The 21,206-nt window shown below is 55.1% G+C and overlaps 3 protein-coding genes across 3 annotated transcripts in view; all 3 read right to left on the minus strand.

Annotated features, from left to right (window-relative positions):
- Positions 1-76: 76 nt before the first annotated feature.
- PTSG_11636 (uncharacterized protein) lies at positions 77-6,609 on the minus strand. Its single transcript, XM_004998145.1, has 16 exons — positions 6,357-6,609; positions 5,869-6,033; positions 5,496-5,558; positions 5,156-5,273; positions 4,564-4,875; positions 4,138-4,305; positions 3,652-3,803; positions 3,372-3,529; positions 2,752-3,053; positions 2,385-2,479; positions 2,074-2,187; positions 1,724-1,841; positions 1,378-1,509; positions 759-1,048; positions 475-580; positions 77-280 (listed from the first exon to the last, which is right to left on the minus strand). Exons 1-16 carry the CDS (start codon positions 6,495-6,497, stop codon positions 228-230), a joined length of 2,487 nt encoding a protein of 828 aa, XP_004998202.1. The 5' UTR covers positions 6,498-6,609; the 3' UTR covers positions 77-227.
- PTSG_11637 (uncharacterized protein) lies at positions 6,609-13,665 on the minus strand. The gene is made up of 17 exons (XM_004998146.1): positions 13,289-13,665; positions 12,833-12,941; positions 12,539-12,631; positions 12,035-12,223; positions 11,663-11,755; positions 11,264-11,423; positions 10,936-11,058; positions 10,543-10,638; positions 10,278-10,402; positions 9,970-10,102; positions 9,433-9,665; positions 9,150-9,205; positions 8,872-8,924; positions 8,419-8,630; positions 7,805-7,909; positions 7,502-7,598; positions 6,609-7,115 (listed from the first exon to the last, which is right to left on the minus strand). The coding sequence occupies exons 1-17, from the start codon at positions 13,516-13,518 to the stop codon at positions 6,958-6,960; spliced, it is 2,265 nt and encodes a 754-aa protein (XP_004998203.1). The 5' UTR covers positions 13,519-13,665; the 3' UTR covers positions 6,609-6,957.
- Positions 13,666-13,793: 128 nt separating this feature from the next.
- Positions 13,794-21,206, minus strand: part of PTSG_00738 (uncharacterized protein) — an 8,487-nt gene continuing 1,074 nt past the window's right edge. The window contains exons 4-11 of the mRNA XM_004998147.1: positions 21,045-21,113; positions 20,844-20,923; positions 19,140-20,592; positions 18,813-18,982; positions 16,867-17,829; positions 16,265-16,616; positions 15,879-15,990; positions 13,794-15,501 (exon numbers count right to left, since the gene is read on the minus strand). Of these exons, the coding sequence (XP_004998204.1) occupies positions 13,825-15,501; positions 15,879-15,990; positions 16,265-16,616; positions 16,867-17,829; positions 18,813-18,982; positions 19,140-20,592; positions 20,844-20,923; positions 21,045-21,113 (4,876 nt within the window). The 3' untranslated portion in view covers positions 13,794-13,824. The remainder of the gene's footprint in view (positions 15,502-15,878; positions 15,991-16,264; positions 16,617-16,866; positions 17,830-18,812; positions 18,983-19,139; positions 20,593-20,843; positions 20,924-21,044; positions 21,114-21,206) is intronic.

A 21,206-nucleotide genomic window follows, 5' to 3' on the forward strand; every position in this document is an offset into this window, starting at 1 on the left:
CTGGCACCCTCACTCTCACCATCCCCGCACAACCACCACACTCGAATTTGGGATGGCGCGCAAATACGAATTTCAAGCCGGTTACGAAAGTTTATGGAAGATGTGACAGAAACAGCAAACCAAACAGAACCAAAAAGCAAGAAGCAGAAGATGGACGTGTATGTTGTTGTTTGTGCATGTTGTGGGTCATTGGTTGAAGTTGTGAGTGTGGATTTGCATTGGATGGCTCACGCCACGGTGCCCTCGCCAATGAGGGCGAGGAGGAGCTTGCGGTAGTTGCCTGCGAGCCAAAACAACAATGCAAACAAAACAAAACAGGGGTGTGTGAGTCGTGATGCTTGATGGTTGATTTCGCAAGCAGACGAATGCATGAAGCAAGAAAGCACGGCAAGCCAAAGTGGAAAGAGGCATGGCCACGCCAAACGAGCACGTGGTGCCAGCTTGCGGGAAAACAACAAAACATGCTGTGCTCACCGCCGGTGTCGCCGCGAATCATCTCTCCGAGGAAGCGGGGCTTGCCATCCGATGAAATCTCGGACACAACGCCGGGGTAGCGCTCCTTGATGAGATCCATGTCGCGCTGCAAACACACACACAAGACACAGAGTGGGGGAGAGGGTGGAATGAGTGGAGCAGAGCGGAGCAAAGGAAGGCGGAAGGGGTGAACAAGAAATATAGCCACCAAACCAAAGCAACCAACCAGCCAGCCAACCACAGCAACCAAACCACAACCACACCAGCCAACCAACCACACCAACCTCGCAGTGGTCGACAATGAAGTTGATGAGTGCCCAGTCAGAGGTGCCCCAGCCCTTCATGGTCTGGTACAGGCGGCGGCACACGTAGAAGCTCGGGTCGCACGCGTAGTCGACAATGGCGAGGCAGGCGTTCTTGAAGTCGCCGCTGAGCTCAGACTTGAGGGCGCCGCGCAGACTGCGCTTGCTCATGCCCTCATAGGCGTCGACAATAGCCTTGATCTGCGGGAAGCTGCGCTCGCTCAGAATCTCAATGAACTTGGACTCGTCCGTGCCAAACCACTTCTTCTCGCCTGGTGGTGGGGAGGGTAGTGCGGATGGGACGTTTTTTTTTGGGGGGGGGGGGGTGAGTAAGAAGTTGAGTGAGCTCGGGGCAGGACAGGGGGTTGTGCGTGTGTTGTGTACAGTGACGTAGTAAACCGTTTGTATGATGAGAAGAACACAAACGAACAAACAAAAACAAGCAAACGAACACACACACACACACACACTAACCCTAACCCTAACAAACAAACAAACAAACAAACAAACAAACAAACAAACAAACAAACAAACAAACAAACAAACAAACAAACAAACAAACAAACACACGCACATGTACACACACGCGCGCGGCACGCACCGGCCTTGTAGAGGATCTCAGCGTCTGCGCGGGCAGCCTCCGCGTCAACCTCGGACTGCACGGGGGCGCGGTTGCACTTGAGAATCGCCATCAGCACACGCCGGAAGTCCCCGCTCGTGTCAGCCGTGATGTCTGCGCACAGTGGCAGTTGTGTTGGCGGTGGTGGCGGTGGTGATGGTGGCGTGGTGGTGTGAAGATTGAGATGTGATGTGGCGGTTGGGGTGAGGTGCAGGGCAGAAACGGATGCAACAAGGACAGAAAAGGATGATCGGAAAGCAAACTGCCACACACGCAGATGAAACAACACGTACGCAGCAAACAACAAGACACACGCGCACACACATACCCTTCTCGAGGTCGCGGTCTGGGTAGCGGGCGTGGTAGGCCTCGTGGATCTTGACAATCTCGTCAGACTCGCGCGTGCACAGAATGTCAATGAGGAGGTTCTCCTCCGTACCCCAGCCCTGCAGTGGTGATTGGTAGCGGTGGTGTGGCAGATGGAAGGAGAAGGTGAATGGTGAACAGATTTCGTGCGCTTGGGTGTGTGTCTGTTGTGTCTGTTGAAAAGAGCGGCTGTGGCGATGTTTCGGCGTGGTGACTGTGATGTGATCGTGGCACACATGCACGCATGCAGGCCAGTGCCAGTAACCTCTCCACCACCACGTGCACGCCAGCTCACGTTTATCACGCTCGCACCTTCATGCTCTTGTAGACAAAGTAGGCGAGACGCTCGGACTCGTTCATGATGAGCGCCAGCAGCGCCGTGCGGAAGTTGCCGCCCGTGTCGCTGCGCAGGTCCGCCTCAAGGTCCTGATTCGTGTCGTACGTGTGTGTGTGTGCGCGCGTGTGTGTGTGTGTGTGCGTATATGCATGTGTGTGTTAACGTCGAAAGACGCGGTGGTCATCAGTTGGCAAGCAACAAGAAAGTGCATTAATGAATATGCATGATGTGCTTCCACGAGCGCGTGCAGAGCATGAGCAAGTCCGCATGTGCGGGTGGTTCGTACGCGGTCGAAGTTGGCAAAGTATGCGCCGGAGATGGCAGCGCGCTGGTCGATTGTCCGACGGCTGAAAATCTGGATCAGCACCTTCTCGTTCGTGCCTGACGACATGATGCAAGGGATGTTGAAGTGTCACGACAGCAAAAAGTGAGGTCGACAAGGTGTGTGTCAAAACGCTCTCATACACACAGCGAGGTAAGAAGCGCACCGTCTACACACACACATATTCAAACAGGCACGGACACACACACACACACACACACACACACACATTCAAACACAAAACATGCACGCACACGTTCAAACACACGCACACATTCAAACACAAACACATACGCATTCAAACACACAAACAAATGAACATGTGACGTACCGAGGCCCTTGATGGCCTTGCGCACTTTCATGGCGTCGGCCTTTGGGTCAAAGTTGATAAACGGCTTGACGCTGGCAAAAGAGGTGTCACCAGACTCCGAGCGGGCCTTGCGGTTGGCGGCGTAGTGCTGCTCAAGCTCAGCAATGCGCGCCTGCTTCAGCTGCCGCTCGCGCTGGGTGTGGCCAGAGACCCACCCGGACGTGGGGCTGTATGCGCCGGCCTTCTTTGCCTGCAGTTCAAGCGCATACAGCGAGGGCGCCTTGCCGCGTCCGCCCCACTGGGCAGGGTCGACCCCGTTCTGGCTGCAGTGGACAACGGAGAAAGGGCAGTGCGAGTGTGTATGTCGGGTGCGTGGATAGAGGGAAGAGAGTGAGTGCGTGAGTGCGTGAGTGAGTGAGTGCGTGAGTGAGTGAGTGAGTGAGTGAGTGAGTGAGTGAGTGAGTGCGTGAGTGCGTGAGTGAGTGAGAGAGTGAGTGAGTGAGTGAGTGAGTGAGTGAGTGAGTGAGTGAGTGCGTGAACAACAAAATGGAGCTGATAGTGAGCGCCCATACGCAAACTGACGACACATACCCCTCTGCCCCCGCTCTCACTCCCGTCCAGACATGCAGCGCAAGTCTCACTTGTAGAGGGCGTCCATGTCGACGACGGTGCCGGGCCCGCCAGAGCCCTTGTACCCGGCGGTTGCGCTGCTGGCAACGGCCTTGGAGCGAGACGCGTTGGCAATCGCCTCCGCGTCGCCGCCAGACCGCACGCCAACCTCAAACGCAGCCTCAAACAGCTGCAATGGTGGTGGTGGTGGTGGTTGGTGGTGGTGGTGGTGGTGAGGAAGACGAAGAGGAAGGGAACATTGGTCAATGAACCATTAAGAACCGAGGTAGCCTCAAATATACACACACACACCTCGTTCTCGCCGCCCTCGTAGATCTTTGAGATTGGGGTGGTCATGGGCTTGCCGTTGCTCTTGAGGTACTCCGCTGCGCGGTTGAGGGCCTGGCGCCGCTCCTCCATGCTCGCCTCAAGGCCAACCCACACCATAATCTCGTACCCGTCGTCTGCACCCACACACGCCGTGGCCAGTATGTTTGGGTACATGTGTGAGGAACGGGGATTGCGCATGCACACGGCGTCGATGAAGGCAAGGTGCTCATGCTCACCTCACACGCACACTCACGCACGCACAACAAAGGGCACACGCACAACAAAGCGCACGCACAAAAAGGAATGCACATGCACACAAAGTGCAACACACGCACACACGCACACACACACACACACACACACACACACACACACACACACACACACACACACACACACACGCACACAACACACCTCACAAGCAGACCACAGAAACCAACGTCAAACACGACGCATGGGGTGTCGCACCGAGGATGAAGACGTCCTTGGTGTTGAGCATGTCGCGACGAATGTCGTCGCCCTTGGCCACCTCGTTCATCTGCAGGGACCCGCCGCTGTCCGACAGCCGCAACAGCCGCTTCTCGCCAATCGTCACCTGCGCATCGCTGCCGCCCTCGTCCTTGTCCTTGATCGCGCCTGCACGTGTCCGTGTGGGAGAGAAGAGGGATGAGGAAGAGGCAGGGGGGGTGGATGACATTGTTGTTGAGATGTGAGGTGCATGCACACGACGCTCTTCGCACACATGAAACAGAAGCACAGAGTCTCACACACTCACGCATACACACGCGCGATCACACGATCACACGCACACGCACGCTAGACAGACACCTACCCCCCCCCCCCACACACACACACACCACCACTCTCCCTCTCTTCCAGCTCCGTGGGGCTCACCCTTCTCGACGCCCATGGCCTTGAAGAAGTCGTGGTCGCGGTCGTCCTGGTCAAAGACGTGGCGGACGGCCATACCGCCGCGCGAATCATCCAGCGCCTGCGCGAGGTTTGCAGCCTTGGTCTTCTCCATGATGCCTGCGTTCTTGCCGTGCCACACGTACAGGTTGAGGCCCGCGTCAAAGACAAACGAGTCGCCGGCGTTGAGCGAGTCGCAGGAGATTGCAACCTCCATGGCGATGGTGTTGAGCTTGCCCTTGATGTGCAGCAGGCGGTTGCGGTACTCGCGCGGCTTCACGTGGCGGAACCCGCTCTCTGCAGAGGAGAGGAGGGGTGTTGGATGGAAACGAGGGAGGGAGAGAAGACGGCAAGGAGAAGAGCATGACGCAGGTCGGGTGCAAGTGGAGTGAAGAAACAGCAGGGTGTGAGCGGCTGAAGTGATGACGCAAAGCACTGCAGTGCTGACAGCGGAGGAGAGGTGAAGAGCGGGCGTGACATGATGTTGAGTCAAAAACAAAAGTCTGCAGTGTCATCATGGCATGAGGACGGCACGTACAACAGCAGTGAACTCGTTCGAGAGCAACTGTCGACTTACTGACTCCGCCCTCCATGACGATGATGCTGCGGAAGATGGACTTGAAGCGGCGGCTCTCGTGGTCCTGCACCTCGCGGTATTGGCACGCCTTGCCGCCAAGGAAGTCGTCAAGCTCAACCTGTTTGCATGTGCGCGCGAGACATGCATGGAATGAGAACGGGAGGCGAGGTGTGGTGGGGACAGGTTGGGGGGGGGAACAAAGCATGTGGAAGCAACCCAAAAGGGAGGATGGGGGTATAAAGGGGCGCTGTACCTTCAATCAAGCTGCACCTTTCATTGGGCTGTGTCACACAGCAAATTACCCGCAGCATGACAACGGCACCAATGGCAAGCAACGCACCGTCTTGTAGGCGGCAGTGCCGTACTCGTCCTGGGAGCTCTGCGAGCCGATCCAGAAGTGGATCTGAAGCACGAAAGGCAAGCAAGCAAACGTGTGAGTGAGTGTGTGAGTACGTATGTGAGTGTGTGTGTGTGAGGGTGTGTGTGTGGATGTGTGATTGAGTGTGAGTGTGTGTGAGGGTGTGTGATTGAGTGTGAGTGTGTACGTATGTGTGTGTGTGTGTGTGTGTGTGTGGTCGTTGCAACGAGCTGAAGGGCAGCAGCCATGTATTGCCAGAGCAAGGAGGAGCACATGACAGCCACTGACATGCCGATGATAACGACAGTGGCGACAACAGCAGGATAGACAGAGCACGAGATCCACGTTGACGTACGTCGTACACGAGGGCGCCCTGGCCGTCCTTGAAGTACGAGTGGAGGATGATGTACGAGTCACCATCGTAAAAGGTGCCGTAGTCTTCCTTGTCCACGGCCACGACCTTGAACTGCTCAATGCGCCACACCATCAAGGTGGGCTTCTTGGTGTTGACTTGCTGCCACTGCCATCATCACACCAAGCAAGTGGAGCAAAAAAAATGTGAGCGAAACAAACAACTTGCACGCCTGTGTTCACAGTCGTGTCACGCATTCTCACCAACAGCGCATCAAGGCAGTTTCAAACCTAACGACCACATGAATACAAAACGACACAACAACAGGACACACAACAACACAACAACAACAGGACACACAACAACACAACAACACAACACATAGCAACACACCACGCTACAAACAACACAACACACAACAGCACACACCAACACAACATGCGACAACACGCTACAAACAACACAACACACAACAGCACCACACAACGTACGGCCTTCTCCGTCTCGGCGGCCTGCTGGCGAACAGCCTTCTCCAGGTCGGTGCCAAGCATGGCAATGTTGGTGTTCTCGATGTTGTACTTGCGGGGCTTGCGCATCCCGCCGGCATAGCCGTGGTTGAAGCTCTCGGCCATCTTTGGGGGCTTGTTAGGTTGAGCAAGGAAGGAAAGAAGGACGGGTGCTTTGCTGGACACGAGAGGGAGAGGAAAGTGCGGGCACTGGCTGGCGGTGGGCGTGGCTTGTGACACAAAGACGAGTTTAAATTTGTATGAAGATACACCAAATTTTCTGCACTCTGGTTGCCACAACACGCAACAGTAGAAGACAAAGGAAGCGAAGAAAGGAAGCGAAGAAAGGAAGCCAACATGAAGTAGCAGCACAAGCATCCAGACACGACTCGCGTCACTGCCTCACTGCGTGGCTACTTTCGCATGACTTTGTAACGCGGACACACTCAAAGAGACGCACAGAACGACAGCAAGCAAGCAAGGCAGTTTCAACACACACACGCACACACGCACACATGCACACATGCACACACATACATACACACACATACTCACACATGCACACACATACGCACACGCGCACACTTCAGCCTTGGATGATGGCGAGGTCGTCCATGCTGAGGGCGTCAGTGGTGTCGCCCGTGATCTTGAGATGCTTCTCATTGGCCAGGTGAAGCAAGCACACAAACATGATGGGCACAGAGAGCTGCTCGCCCATTTGTTGCGGAACCATTTTCGGCACGTCTGCAGGCAGAGAGAGGGGAAAAGCAAGGGAGAGAGTATGTGTGAGTGGAAGTGTGTAAGTATGTGAATGTGTGTGTGAAGGTGTGAGTGTGTGAGTGTGAGTGTAAGTGTGTAAGTGTGTGTGTGTGTGTGTGTGAAGGTGTGAGTGTGTGTGTGTGTGTGTGTGAAGGTGTGTGTGAGAGAGAGAGAGAGAGGAGGGGAGACAGAGGGAGGGAGGAGGGCAAAACGGAATGACAAAGCAGGGCAAGGCGGAATGAAAGAGAAAGAAAGGACCGCCAGACAGGGGCAGGCACGCAGTGCAGTGAAATGGGAATTGCTGCGCATTGAACGTGTTTGGTTGGTGTGTATGAGAGAGAAGAAGACGTGAGCTTCTAGCCGTGACGTACCGCTAACAATCTCGGCAAACGACTGCTGCTTTGTGACGTCCGTGAACTTCTGTCCGTACGCGGACTCAACCACGTTGTGACTGCTCTCGCCGTTCTCCTGAACGCCGTCCCCAAGAAACACGCAACACATATCATGTCAGCCACGAAGGAAAAGAACCAAACTACCACCAAGCGTGAACACAGGCATTGTTGCGCATTGCCAACAGGCAGCGCCAAACACAACGAACACACACATACACACATACACACACGCACACGTACACACACAAGTACACCCCACATACACATACACACGTGCCACACCTGATCGTCATGCTCTTCCGGCGCCGTCGTCAGCTTTGACCACATGGAGGACTTGACTTGCTTCACATTAATGCGCTTGGCTTGTTTGGCATAGTTGATGTGGATCTAGAAAAAGGAGGACGAAGAAGAAGAAGAAGAAGAAGAAGAAGAAGAAGAAGAAGAAGAAGAAGAAGAAGAAGAAGAAGAAGAAGAAGAAGAAGAAGAAGAAGAAGAAGAAGAAGAAGAAGAAGAAGAAGAAGAAGAAGAAGAAGAAGAAGAAGAAGAAGAAGAAGAAGAAGAAGAAGAAGAAGAAGAAGAAGAAGAAGAAGAAGAAGAAGAAGAAGAAGAAGAAGAAGAAGAAGAAGAAGAAGAAGAAGAAGAAGAAGAAGAAGAAGAAGAAGAAGAAGAAGAAGAAGAAGAGAAGAAGAAGAAGAAGAAGAAGACGAAGAAGAAGAAGAAGAAGAAGGAGAAGGAGAAATGATGCAGTCATGTGGGCAGAAGGGTTAGGGCACCTGTTACAGCAACAACCTTGATCCCCACAATACAGAAAGTGACTCGCCAACCCAGCACGATAAAACAGCCTGCACACACATACACACACGCACGCACGCACACGCACACACACACGCACGCACCTTTTGTGCCTTTGTTGGCTCGTCAATGAGGGAGAATTGGGATGGGCGTGCGCGCTGCAACAGTGCAGATATGTTGCCTGCATGAGCTCCACTTTCGCCAGGCTCAAGCCCGCGTGCTGGCCCTTGCGCTTGCTCTGTATCGCTCCAGTTGTCAGCGCCGTCATCACCGCCAAAGTCCGCGCCATCATCCTCGTGCTCAGCAAACGCGGCTCCTATCACCAACCGCGCCGCAAAGCGGTAGATGGCGCGTAAGTGAGTGTGTGAATGAGTGTGTGAGTGTGAGGGAGTGAGTGTGCGTGTGCGTGTGCGTGCGTGTGTGTTTGTGAGTGTGTGTGTGAATGAACGAGAAAGAGGCAGTCAGAGAGTGTGAGTGAGTGAGTTGGGTGCACTCGTCGAACAAGAGTCTCGGCAGAAAGCAAGCTGTTGGGTGGTGTTGCGCATGTGAGATCGTACCGTCACCAAATCCACAAAAGTTGTTGGCGTCGTTCGGGTTGTTGTAGTCATACCTGTCATGCGTGTACACGAGGAGAAATGCCGAACATGCAATGAGAGCAAGAAGAAGAAGAAGAAGAAGAAGAAGAAGAAGAAGAAGAAGAAGAACGTAGCCCAGCACGAGAAATGCCAGTGCACTGCACCATGTTTGAACATCCACGTTTTCCATTTGGTTTGGACATGAGTTGAAACGTTTACGCTCTCCAACAACACTGCCGCCGTCATGTGACCTCTCTCACCATTGCGCGTCGCCGCCGCTGTAATCGTCCGAGGCGTCGTCGCTCTTGCGAACAATCTGCACATGTGTCGATGCAGCACATGGTCGTGGTGAGGAAGCTAACATTGACGTGGTGTGGCTGAGCACGGACACATTGCTGCAGTCCCCTCGACGATTCCCTCCACACGTTCATTGTCGCAAACACGCACACACACGCACACACACACAACACACACACACACACACAAACACACACGCACACGCACGCACACACACACAAATACACACACGCGCGCGCGACATACCCGCATGGCTGGGTTTGTGAAGAGCTTGGTGAGCGACTCCAACTTGTATTGCACATCAACTGGGAGCAGGAACTCCTCAGGTTTGCGGCTGAGTGTGCTTTTGGCAAGCGTGGTTGCCGCCCTGCTCGTGGCAAAGCACGCTGTCCAATCGGGTGCCTCGCCATCAAAGTCAATGAAGAACTTTTCCTTCTTCTTCTTCTTTGACTGGGACGCTTTGTCGTCACCCTTTTTCTCTGCAACATACGTGCATGTGAGGCGAGAAGCAAACCGTGTGAGGTACTGGCATTAGCACGTTCATGGTGAAGTTTACCCTGCTGTTCTCGTTCTCGGTTATGAAAGGCACATGAATGTACACACGCACACACATACACGCACACGCACGCGCACACACAAACACAAACACACACACACACACACAAACACAAATACACACACACACAAACACAAACACAAATACACACACACACAAACACACACACACACACAAATACACACACACACACACAAACATACACACACAAATACACACATATGCACCTGTCTTCTTTTGGAATTTCCAGTGCGATGGACCGGCCCAGTTCTTCATTGCGGCTTCATTGAAGTACGAGTACTCCGACGTTGTCCCATCCTGCAGCGCCAGCGTCATTGCCTGGGAAAAGGGCGCCAAACCCTTGACAAAGAAAAAAACAGGAGGGAACAATGGTGGAGATAACAGTGTGAGGAACAGCTGCGTGTATGTGTACATGGATGTGTGTGCATGTGTGTGCAAGTGTGTGTGGATGTGCGTAAATGCAAGCAAATGGGTCGCCTATGAACATACATTGTCCACACGTGATTGAACCCACCAGAGCTGGCTTTGCTGCGCGCGATTGGGCGGCGATGCGAGTGACATTGTTGTCATCACCGCCTGCAATCATCGTGTCCTCAAACGCATCCGCAAACGCGTCATAAAAGTCGTCTCCATCATCATCTGTCCATCAGCACAGGCAGATATCAGCACGCGTGAGTGCGCGAGTCCAAGGTCAACCATCTCCGTGCAGTGTACCAGATATCACGGAGGAGCAAGAAGACTAAGCGTGCATATTTCATTCAGTGCTGCATTCCTGATACCTGATTGGTTCAGGTTGAAGCCACCCTCGGCATTCATGTTGACCTTCATGGGAGTGGCGGGAACGCGTTGCTGCTGCTGCTTCTGCCCTGTCACCGCTGCGCGAGTGTGTGCGTGCGTGTGTGCGTGCGTGTGTGCGTGTGTGTGAGTGTGTGCATGTGTGAGTGTGTGTGCATGTGTGTGTGTGCGTGAGGGCGGGGAACAGGTGAGTATGTGGGTGCCAATTTGCGTGTCAGTGATAGTGATAGTGTGCGTGTGTGATTTTGATGTAGTCACAGAACAAAATGGTGTGTCGTGTGGAATGCCTTGAGGCTGGCACTGCTCGAGAATGACACAGCGATTGCGGTGCACACGCACTGCATGCCCAACCCTACCACTGCTGTTGTCGCACGCACCAACTGTCTCTGCATCGTCGCCGCCGCCGTTCACAGTGGGCTCCCAACCCATGAACACAAAGTCAGCCAAGCTCGGGCAGATCTGCAGCGACTCAAAGTCCTCGACTTCTTGCTTCCACTCGCCTTTTTCGTTCAAACACACATGAATGCAAGCGAGCGTAAGGTGCGGGTGTGCCAGCTGTGTGCATACGATAGTGTGTCCACCAACAGCAATTCACTCATTCACACCAAATCCCACGTTGCACTGAGAGCTTGCAAGCATGGCGTGGCGTGGTGTAGCATGGTGGAGCACAAGCACAGCAACACAGAGCCGCCGCCCGAGACTCACCGAAGAGCGACTCATACGCTTCGTCGGGAATGTCTGGGTCCTGCTTGTCGTACTTGAAGTCGCCACCCTGCGAGTCAAAGACCAGCGTGCCGGTCTCATCAACAGTCAGGTGGTTCAGCAGCAGCCCGCGTGCACCGCCCTCGTCAAACGCAGCAGAGGTCTGCCATTTGGTCAATGTGGGAGCAGCAAGTGCACGATCACAAGTGGTGAGTGTTACTGAGTGAAAGACTGTGTGTGTGTGTGTGCATGTGTGTGTGTGTGAGTGTGTGTGTATGTGTGTGTATGTATGTGTGAGTGTGTGTGTATGTGTGCATGTGTGTGTATGCGTGCATGTGTGTGTGTGTGCTTCGTCGATGTGGGGTGATGCTGACGAACGCAGTTGCAAGCATGCACACAAACCTGCTTGAAGAGCGGGTCCACGTCAAACTGGAGATCAAACTTCTTGACGTTGAGCGAGGCTGGGTTGCTCTCGAGTGTGTTGACGGCGCGGGCCTGACATTTTCACAAGGGTTGATGGTGAAAGCATCATTCATGGAGCACCAAAAGTTACATATAGAGGATGAGAGAAAGGAGGTACATGGGCAACCCAGTGCTTCAGACAAGACGAAGGGAAATAACAGGCCTACAATATCAGTCACAACCGCAAACACGCACGCACATGCACACACAGATTCACATACACACACAGATTCAGATACACAAAACGCAAATATGTACGCACACCAGTCTACACACAAGCAAATGAGTGCAGCAAGTTGACAACCAACTCACGCGGCGCTTGCGCTTCTTCTTCCCGCCATTCTCGTCATCGTCTTCGTCGTCGTCATGGTTGTCCGTGAGGGCCCCTGCCTTCTTATCGGAACGGCTGATGCCGCCCAGGACCTTGTACGCCTCTGAATGGATGGAGTCGACACGGCAAGAGTAGATCTTCACGCTTGCGTCCAGCGTCACACTGGCCATCTGAGCAAAGTTATCGCAGCAACGACGATGAATGAAGGTGCGGTGATGCGGTACAGCGACGCAACGCACACAGGTCCAGCAAGATGGGGCTCGCACAAACACCAGCAAATATGTTGCTCGCTTACTCACGTACCCAATCAATCACACACACTTGCACACACACTCACACACTCACACTCACACACACACACACACACACACACACTCACTCACTCACACGCGCTCGCACACTCGCACACTCGCACACTCGCACACCCACACACACGCTCATTCACACACTCACATACACTCCTCGATCGCATACATCATACCGACCTGAAAGTTGGTCAGCTCGCCCGGGCGTGCAGACATGACATCTGTGATGTAGTCGATGAGTGGCAGCTCCCAGGAGTTCTTTTGGTTGATTTTCTGTCTCAACGCAGGAGTGTGCGCACGTGAACGAAAGGCAGCAGAAACAAGTGTTATGTCGGGCGAGATGACGAGCGCGAGGCATGTTTCAGTTCCACGTGAAACCGACAAGAACAGCAGATGTGTGCAGAAACGCAAATACAAACAAGAGCATGCACGCAAGTGCTTGCGATTGCATTCGTGGTCAAGACCAAAACTCACGTTCTCGCTGCACATCTTGATGCAATTGGCGTACAAGTCTGTCAGTTGGCTGGCACTCATGCCCGAGGCAACCTGTGCAGTTTGGTTTGGTTTTGGCGGCACCCCCGCGCTGTTTTGATGACGGAAGGGTATGTGTGTGAATGTGTGTGTGTGCGTGTGTGTGTGTGTGTGTGAATGTGTGTGTGTGAATGTGTGTGTGTGTGCGTGTGTGTGTGTGTGTGTGCGTGCGTGTGTGTGCGTGCGTGTGTGTGTGTGTGTGTGTGTGTGTGTGTGTGTGTGTGTTAGCAAGGTGCTATGGGAGAAAGAAGAGTTTATGCACAACAGGAAGTACAACAATCACCCACGTCGACAAATACGCACACATCAACAGACACATGCAACAACACAACTCCACACCACGGCTACGAAACGACTTCACAATCAAACACACGCACACACACACACGCACACACACACCGGAGGTTGTTTGGAGGCGGTGCTTTGAAGGGGCTGGTGTTCATCTTCTTCTCTGCCACTTGCATGGCCATGGAGCGGCGACGAGCAAGCTTCTCCAGCTTGTCGTTGTTGCCACGGAACTTGGCCCCTGGCGTCATGGGCGATCGCGGTGATCCAAGAGCGCGACGGTGAGCCACAATGCTCACTCGGCGACGGTCCCTCTTTGGCGCAGGCGTCGACACGTCAGCCATGATGGATGTATGTGGTCGACAGAGGTGGTTGTGTGTGGATGTGGATGTCGTGGTGTGTGTTTGTGGATGTGGTGTTGATGGTGGTTGTTTGCTGCTGTTCGAAATTTTCGCGGCAGGACGCAACCTGTCAAAATTGACACTTTCAACGCGGGCGTGAATTTTGTGCTGTCGCAAACAGGATTTGGCGTTGTTGTTGGGAATGAGTGCACTCGTACTCGTGTACGTGTGTGCATGTGTTCGTGCATGTGTGGTTGTCGTGCGCTCACATCATGTGTGCATGTGCATGGCCTGCAGTTTGCCACGTGTTTATTCGCGTGCTCCATCTGCTTCACCGTGGCCATCACCATCCTTGCGCACGAAGAAAAGAATGGAAGCGGCCGAGCGGTCTTTGACCGCGGCATCCACAGATGGCAGAGGCGTCACGTGTTCGTCATCAAAGCGGTACCACTTGCCACTGGAAGCATGGCGAACAGACGCAGTGTAGTGGCCAGCAACAAGCAGGCCATAGTGGTCAATCACGCCATACAATTCATACATATGTGGCGACGGCGCTGTCTTGTGTGCGACGCCACCACTGTCGCCACCATCAACAACACTGTCACCACCGTCAACAACACCGCCAACACCACAAACGCTGCCCTCCACACCAACGCTGTCATCACCATCAACATCGGCAACGCCACTGTCGCCAACCACATCAGGGGAGCAACTGCCCTCACGCGAGACGGCCTCACCGCCACCAAACGCGCAGGCGTAGTGCGACATGTCCAGCAGGGGCGGCACCTTCACCCGGTTGTCCATCTTCAGCCGCGCCTGGTCCATCAGCGTCATCGACTCGCCGGGCTTCTTGAACCGCTTCAGCTGCAGCACAAGCGTGCTTGGCGCGCGGTGCACGGTGAGCTCCTTGGTCGCCGGGCGCGGCTTCTTGCACCTGCTGCAGTACCAGTGGTCCTGCTCACCCAGGTGCTCCGTCTTGGAGAACTGGCGCAGACACTCCTCCAGCGTCACGTCATCGTAGAAGGACGCCGGTGCCGGCGGGCACGCGTCCCCCGCAGCGGCAGCCAGTGCCAACTCAAGCAGCTGCTGGTTCTCGCCAATCGGAGCATCGGTGACAACGCCAAAGTCAACGACAGCCTGCCACACAGCGTCATGCCCTTTGGCAAGCGCCTTGTCAACGTCCATCATGGACCCGCTACTGTTGCTATTGCTGCTGCCGCTGCTCCTGTCGGTCGTTGATGCGACGCGGACCTGGGCGCGAGATTTGCTCAGGGCAGCCAGGAAACCCTCAATCGAAGCCACATCCCACTCAGCGTTGTCAGCGTTGTCAGCGTTGTCAGCGTTGTTGCTGCTGCACTCGTTCGCAGGCTGTTGCTGCTGTTGCTGCTGCTGCTGCTGCGACACCGCTGTCTGTTGCAGTTGCAGTGCGAGCGCCTGGCGTGCACTGGAGGCCAGGGCGCGCTTCACTGTGGTCGCGTCAAATGAAGACGCTGAAGTCGTGAGGGTGAGCACGGTCGGACGGCCCACGGGCTGTGGTGCTGCTGCACGACAGGAGGACTTGTGCTGTGGCCAGTGCGACTGCTGACACGCCGTGGAGCAGTAGCAGACCTGCTTGCACCGCGCACACCGCTTCAAGGCGCCAGTCGCGTGCTCCGCCAGGGTGGCGCAGGCATGGCACTTGGCCAGCGGCACACTACGGCGTGCACGGGTCGTCACCACCACACTCAACTGCTGCTGCTGCTCCTGCTGCGCCTCGATCGTGCCTTGCTTGCCCTCAACATGCTCTACCGCATCCTCTTCTTGTTCTCCTTGCTCGATGGATGTTGGACGAGGGAAGCAGGCGAACAAGTGCCGTGTCGGGGTGACAGAAGCGTACACACAATCATCACCGCTGCACACGTCCTTCACCTCGCCCTGGGATGTGCACACCACAAGCACAGGCTGCTCTTCTCGCGCGATGCCGCACTGCGCCAGCAGCTCAGATGCCTGCAAACAGAATGAAAGGAAGGAAGAGGAGATGATGATGATGGTGATGATGATGACGATGATGATGATGATGATGATGATGATGATGATGATGATGATGATGATGATGATGATGATGATGATGATGATGATGATGATGATGATGATGATGATGATGATGATAATGATGATGATGATGATGATGATGATGATGATGTGTGTGTGTGGTGGACAAGGGGGAGCGGGCAAAATATGAGTGCGTGTGGTGTGTACATGTGGATGTGGATGCACACGTGCGTGTGCGTGTGCATGTGCATGCGCGCGGATAGGCGAGTGTTGCCTGATGCATGGTTCGTAAGAGAGGAAGGGTGTCCGTGCACACCATGACCACATCGTACCGTTGCCATGGGATGAATGCGCACTTGCGCAGACGTGACGTGCGACATATCGGTGTCAAAGACGTGCAAGATCTTCTGTTTGCACGGCTCAGCGATTGACAAGCTCAGCGACCTTCAAAACGAGGTGCAGAATAGTCATAAGGGAGCAAAAAACCATGGTGGCAGGTAAGCCGTTGGTGGGCAATGCAGGCAGGCACACCTACACATGCACGTACGTACACATAAACGCACACACACACGCACACACGTGCACACACACGCACACACGCACGCACACGTGCACGCACACACGCACGCACGTGCACACACACGCACACACGCACATGCACACACACACGCACTCATACACGACTGCTGTCGCACCCAAAGTACCCGCGCACACGCACCGGAATGGGTCAAACGTGACGGAGGAGTGGTTGCAGTGCTTGCATGTGACACAAGAGCGCAGCTGCCCCTGAAACACGTCAATCACGTGCGAGTCCTCCCTGGCGCGGAAATTTCGCCACACCTCCAGCGCGGCCTCGTGCTCGCTGTCGCCGGCCGTCACGTCCTTATTCTGCACATAGGGTTTCTTCTGCACCTTGTTCATGCCCTCGTGCAGCGTGTCCAGAAACAGCTCAAGAAACTCATGGGCATCCTGCTGTATCAGCATGTTGAAGTCTGGCACCGCCCGAATCAGGTGCACCACCAGATCCCGCGCATTCACCACGGGCGTCAGCGCCTCCCACACTTCCTCGCCTGCAGCACATGGACACATTGTGTGTGTGTGTGTTGGAAAGTGAGTGCAGGTGGCATAACTAGCACAAGGGAGGCGCGTATGATGACCAAGGAAGGAAGCGGGAGCTGGGTTGAATGCAACGAGAGCGCAACGCGTACATTTGAAAAAGATGGCGAGCATGCACGACCAAGCAAGTCACACAGATACACAGGAATGAGCAAGTCACGCGCAGACAGGACAACACTCATGCCCTGCCTGCAGCACACTCACAGATGCGCACGAATTCGCGAACAACGGCAAGCTTCTTGTCTGCTGGCTTCTTCCACGCCGGCACAAGCTCTCGCAAGGGCCGGGTGCGAAACGCGTCCACAAACGCCGCGCTGTGGAACAGGCACTGCAGCACGCAGTTGACAAAACATGTCTGGCGGAGATTGAACAGGCCCGAAATGCCAGCATAGGCCGGCTTCTGCGCAACGAGTACGCGCGTCGGGCCCGCCCATGCGCCATCTCCATCATCTTCGCTGCTTGCCCCGCCGCTCGGCTGCTGGTGGTGCTGCAGTACGAGTGTGTCCCTAGTGCGCATGGAGTCCTGCCGCTCGCGCCAGGTGGCATACAGGTCCAGCACGCCGCGTTTGCTCACAGGCAACAGCTGCGCCTCATCTTCATCGGCGCCGTCTTGCCGCAGGGATGCGTTGGCTTCAAGCGCAGTGGCTGTCGCTGTCGCTGCCACTGTTGTAGTCGTTTCAGCGTGTACCTTCGTGTTGGTACTTGCGGACGACAAAGGTGCACGTTGACTTGTCACCGTCGTGGTGGCTGTCACAGTGCTGCTGGCAGCTGCTGCGACCGTGTTGCTCAACGCGGACATTGTTTCCGTGACTGAAGTACTGCTGGTTGTGGTCGTGGTGCTTGCTGTTGCGGTGGCTGGTGCTGCACCATCACCACCACCACTCTGCGTCATCAAGGCCTGTGCCGTTCGCGTGACTTCACCACTCACTTCTTCCAACAGGGCGTACATGTCACCCTTCTCCTCGACGGCTGCAGTTGGCGCCGTGACTGTGCTCGACGATGCTGTAGTTGGTTCTATGTGTTCAGTGTTGGCGGTGGCGGTGCCTGTTCCTTCGAGCTGCGACCATCGTATTTGCTGTTGTGGTTGCTTGTCTTTCACCAGTCGTATTCTCACCACCCCATTTCTGCTGGTGGGCAGCACCCGCGATGCCTCAGGGTCGATTCGCGCTGTGGGAAAGGGGGAGGGGGATTGAGTGAGTCAGTGTGCCGGTGTGTGCGTGCGTGCGTGTGTGTGTGTGTGTGTGTGTGTGTGTGTGTGTGTGTGTGTGTGTGTGGGTGTGTGTGTGTGTGTGTGTGTGTGTGTGTGTGTGTGTGTGTGTGTGTGTGTGTGTGAGAGTGTGCCGGTGTGTGTGTGTGTGTGTATGTGTGTGTCAAGTGTGTATATGTGTGTGTGTCAAGTGTGTGTGTGTGAGAGAGAGTGTGTGTGTGTGTGTGTCGGTGTGTGTCAAGCGTGTGTGAATGAGTGTGACTGAGTGTGCAAGTCATGTGTGCAAGTCAAGTGTGTGCGACAAAGCAAACGTAACAGCCCCGCTGCACAAAGGGGCGTGTGACTTGTGCTCTCACCGAACAAGGCGCAGCGCCACATGAGAGGCGTCTTGGGTGTGCAGCTTGTGCTGTACTGGGTGGGGTTGAAGGACTTGAAGCGAACGCACACTTCGCCAGGCGCAAAGTACACCTTGAAGCGCGTGGCGTCCAGAAACAGCGACAGCAGCACGCTGTCGTTCTCATCCGTCCTGTCATCAGCAAGCACGCGAGTGGTGTGTTGGTTTGGTAAGGCATCACGTGAGGTTGTTATGGCGCAAAGCGGCGCCCGGATGTGTGTGTGTGTGTGTGTGTGTGTGTGTGTGTGTGTGTGTGTTGTGGGTGTGTTGTGTGTGTGTGTGTGTGTGTGTGTGTGTGTGTGTGTGTGTGTGTGTGTGAGAGTGTGCCGGTGTGTGTGTGTGTGTGTATGTGTGTGTCAAGTGTGTATATGTGTGTGTGTCAAGTGTGTGTGTGTGAGAGAGAGTGTGTGTGTGTGTGTGTCGGTGTGTGTCAAGCGTGTGTGAATGAGTGTGACTGAGTGTGCAAGTCATGTGTGCAAGTCAAGTGTGTGCGACAAAGCAAACGTAACAGCCCCGCTGCACAAAGGGGCGTGTGACTTGTGCTCTCACCGAACAAGGCGCAGCGCCACATGAGAGGCGTCTTGGGTGTGCAGCTTGTGCTGTACTGGGTGGGGTTGAAGGACTTGAAGCGAACGCACACTTCGCCAGGCGCAAAGTACACCTTGAAGCGCGTGGCGTCCAGAAACAGCGACAGCAGCACGCTGTCGTTCTCATCCGTCCTGTCATCAGCAAGCACGCGAGTGGTGTGTTGGTTTGGTAAGGCATCACGTGAGGTTGTTATTGAACTGAACAAAAACTCACCTTCGCGACATACACCCACGCACATAAGCGCACGAACGCACACACGCGCACGAACGCACACACGCGCACACGTACCAATCGTGGTGGGCGAATTCGACGAGGAAGGCAACTGGTTTGCCTTGCAACTGCTCATCGATGGACAGCGGTGCCTCTGTCGTGGCTGTAGTTGTTGGAACTGTGGCTGTGGATGATGGTGGTGTTGCGGCTGTTGCTGTTGCTGCGTTTGTTGGTGGCGGTGTGTTTGCGTTCTCGGCCTGCGCCACAATGGGGCGACTGGCACTCTGCTTCTCTTCATCCACGGTCTTGTGCCCGCCAAGGTCATCTGTGCCATCACGCTCTTGATCACGCTCAGCATGTTCCTCCGCAGCCTCACGCCTTGCAGAATCTCCACCCCCACGACCGTCAGCGTGGTGACCTTGGGCCTCTTCGTCTTCAGCTTCGTCGTCTCCGTCCTCCGCGTGGCCCCACGCGCTGCGCTGGTGATGCGCCAGTGGCGATGTCGGCGAGCGCGAGCGGCTGCGCATGCGCGCGTGTGTCCGCTGCGTGTGTGCGCGCGGTGCAGACACAGCGCCCCGGCCTCCGAGTGCAAGCTGCCGCGCCAAGTCAGACATCTCGCCCACAACACCGTCCTCTCCCTCCGTGTCATCATCATCATCATCGTCATCATCATCATCGTGGTCATGTGCGTGGCGGTTCCACATGCGCTGGTGCAGCGGAAGGCGTGATGGTGTCGCCTCAGGCTGCACCATTCTCGGTCGCTCATCATCGCCATCACCACCATCGTCAGTGACCGTAGTGTTGTGACGCTTGTCCTGCACCTCTGTATTTGATTCGCTGCGAGCGTCACTGCTGCTGGCGAGAGCTGGCTTCTCGCTTGGCGGTGGCGACTGCTGTCTGTGCTGCTCGGTTTCTTGCAGCTGCTTGTTGCCTTGCAGCTTGGTGTGCGTTGGTGCGGCTGCGGCTGCTGGGGGCATGTGTGGTAGCGCCTGCTTGCTCTCTTGTTTGCGCTTCTGCTTTCGCCCTTGCACCTGCCAGCCATCGCGAATCAGCTTCTCCTCCTCTTCTTCCTCTCGCTGTTTTTGCTGCTGTTTCTGCTGTTGCTTTTGCTGCTGGTGCTGGGCATCTTCCGCCCTGCCACACTGCTCCTCTGCCTCCGCAGCCTCTTCGTCGGTGTCGGTATGGCGGGATGGTCCGCCGCTGCCGTTCACATCGGCAGGGACTTGCCCGTTTTCGTGGGCCTGGTCCTGTTGGCCTTTCTTGTTCTTGTTCTTCTTTTTCTTCTTGCGCACTTGCTTCTTGCGACCGTTGTCGTCAGCAGCGTGGTAGCCTTCGCTGTCATCGTGCGTGTCCGAGCCGCTGCTAGACTTGAGCACCGACTTCGCCGGCCGCATGTGCAGGTGGGGTTCATGCAGGTCCTCCTGGTGAAACACGTACACGGCTGTTGGGCCCTGCTTCTTGCCCTTTCCTTTTCCCTTTCCTTTCCCTTTCCCTTTGCTCCCTTTTGCTGCCCCTTTCGACGCGGGCATATCTGCAAATCAGCGCAACGTGCGCGATGTTGCAAAAGAAGGAGGGGTGTGTGAGTGTGTGTGTATGAGTGTGTGTGTGAGTGAGTGTGTGTGTGTGAGTGTGTGTGAGTGTGTGTGTGTGTGAGTGTGTGTGTGTGTGTGGTTTAACGACGAGTTTGTGGTGGCGTAAGCGCCAGCGCACCAGCAAAGCAGAAGCAGATACATTTGGACATGCTCCCACCCAGCATCCTCTCGTTTGTCTGCTGTGACTGACCAACGAGAAGGCCGTTGTTGCGAAGATACTCCTCGATGCTGAAACCGGGTCCCTCAAACCGTGGCGGGATGGGCTCGACACTTGGTGTCGATGAGGGATGGTGCGCAGTGTTTGGTGAGCAAAACCACGTGAGGCACGCACACAAGTGCAAAATCACGAGTGCAGCCGCAAGGCGCTTGGACAAGGCAAGCAAGTACTCACTATTTGCGGAGGGGTAGCTGAGGCGAGATGAGATGGACTGTGTTGTCCGACAACTTGAAGGCAACGTGTCTACACAGGCGTGTGTGTGTGTTGGGGGGGGGTGAGTGTATGTACATGTGTGTGTGTGTGTGTGTGTGTTTGTGTGTGTGTGGTAAGTAAAGG

The sequence above is a fragment of the Salpingoeca rosetta genome (genome assembly GCF_000188695.1).
Source record: "Salpingoeca rosetta unplaced genomic scaffold supercont1.2, whole genome shotgun sequence".
Lineage (NCBI taxonomy): Eukaryota > Choanoflagellata > Craspedida > Salpingoecidae > Salpingoeca > Salpingoeca rosetta.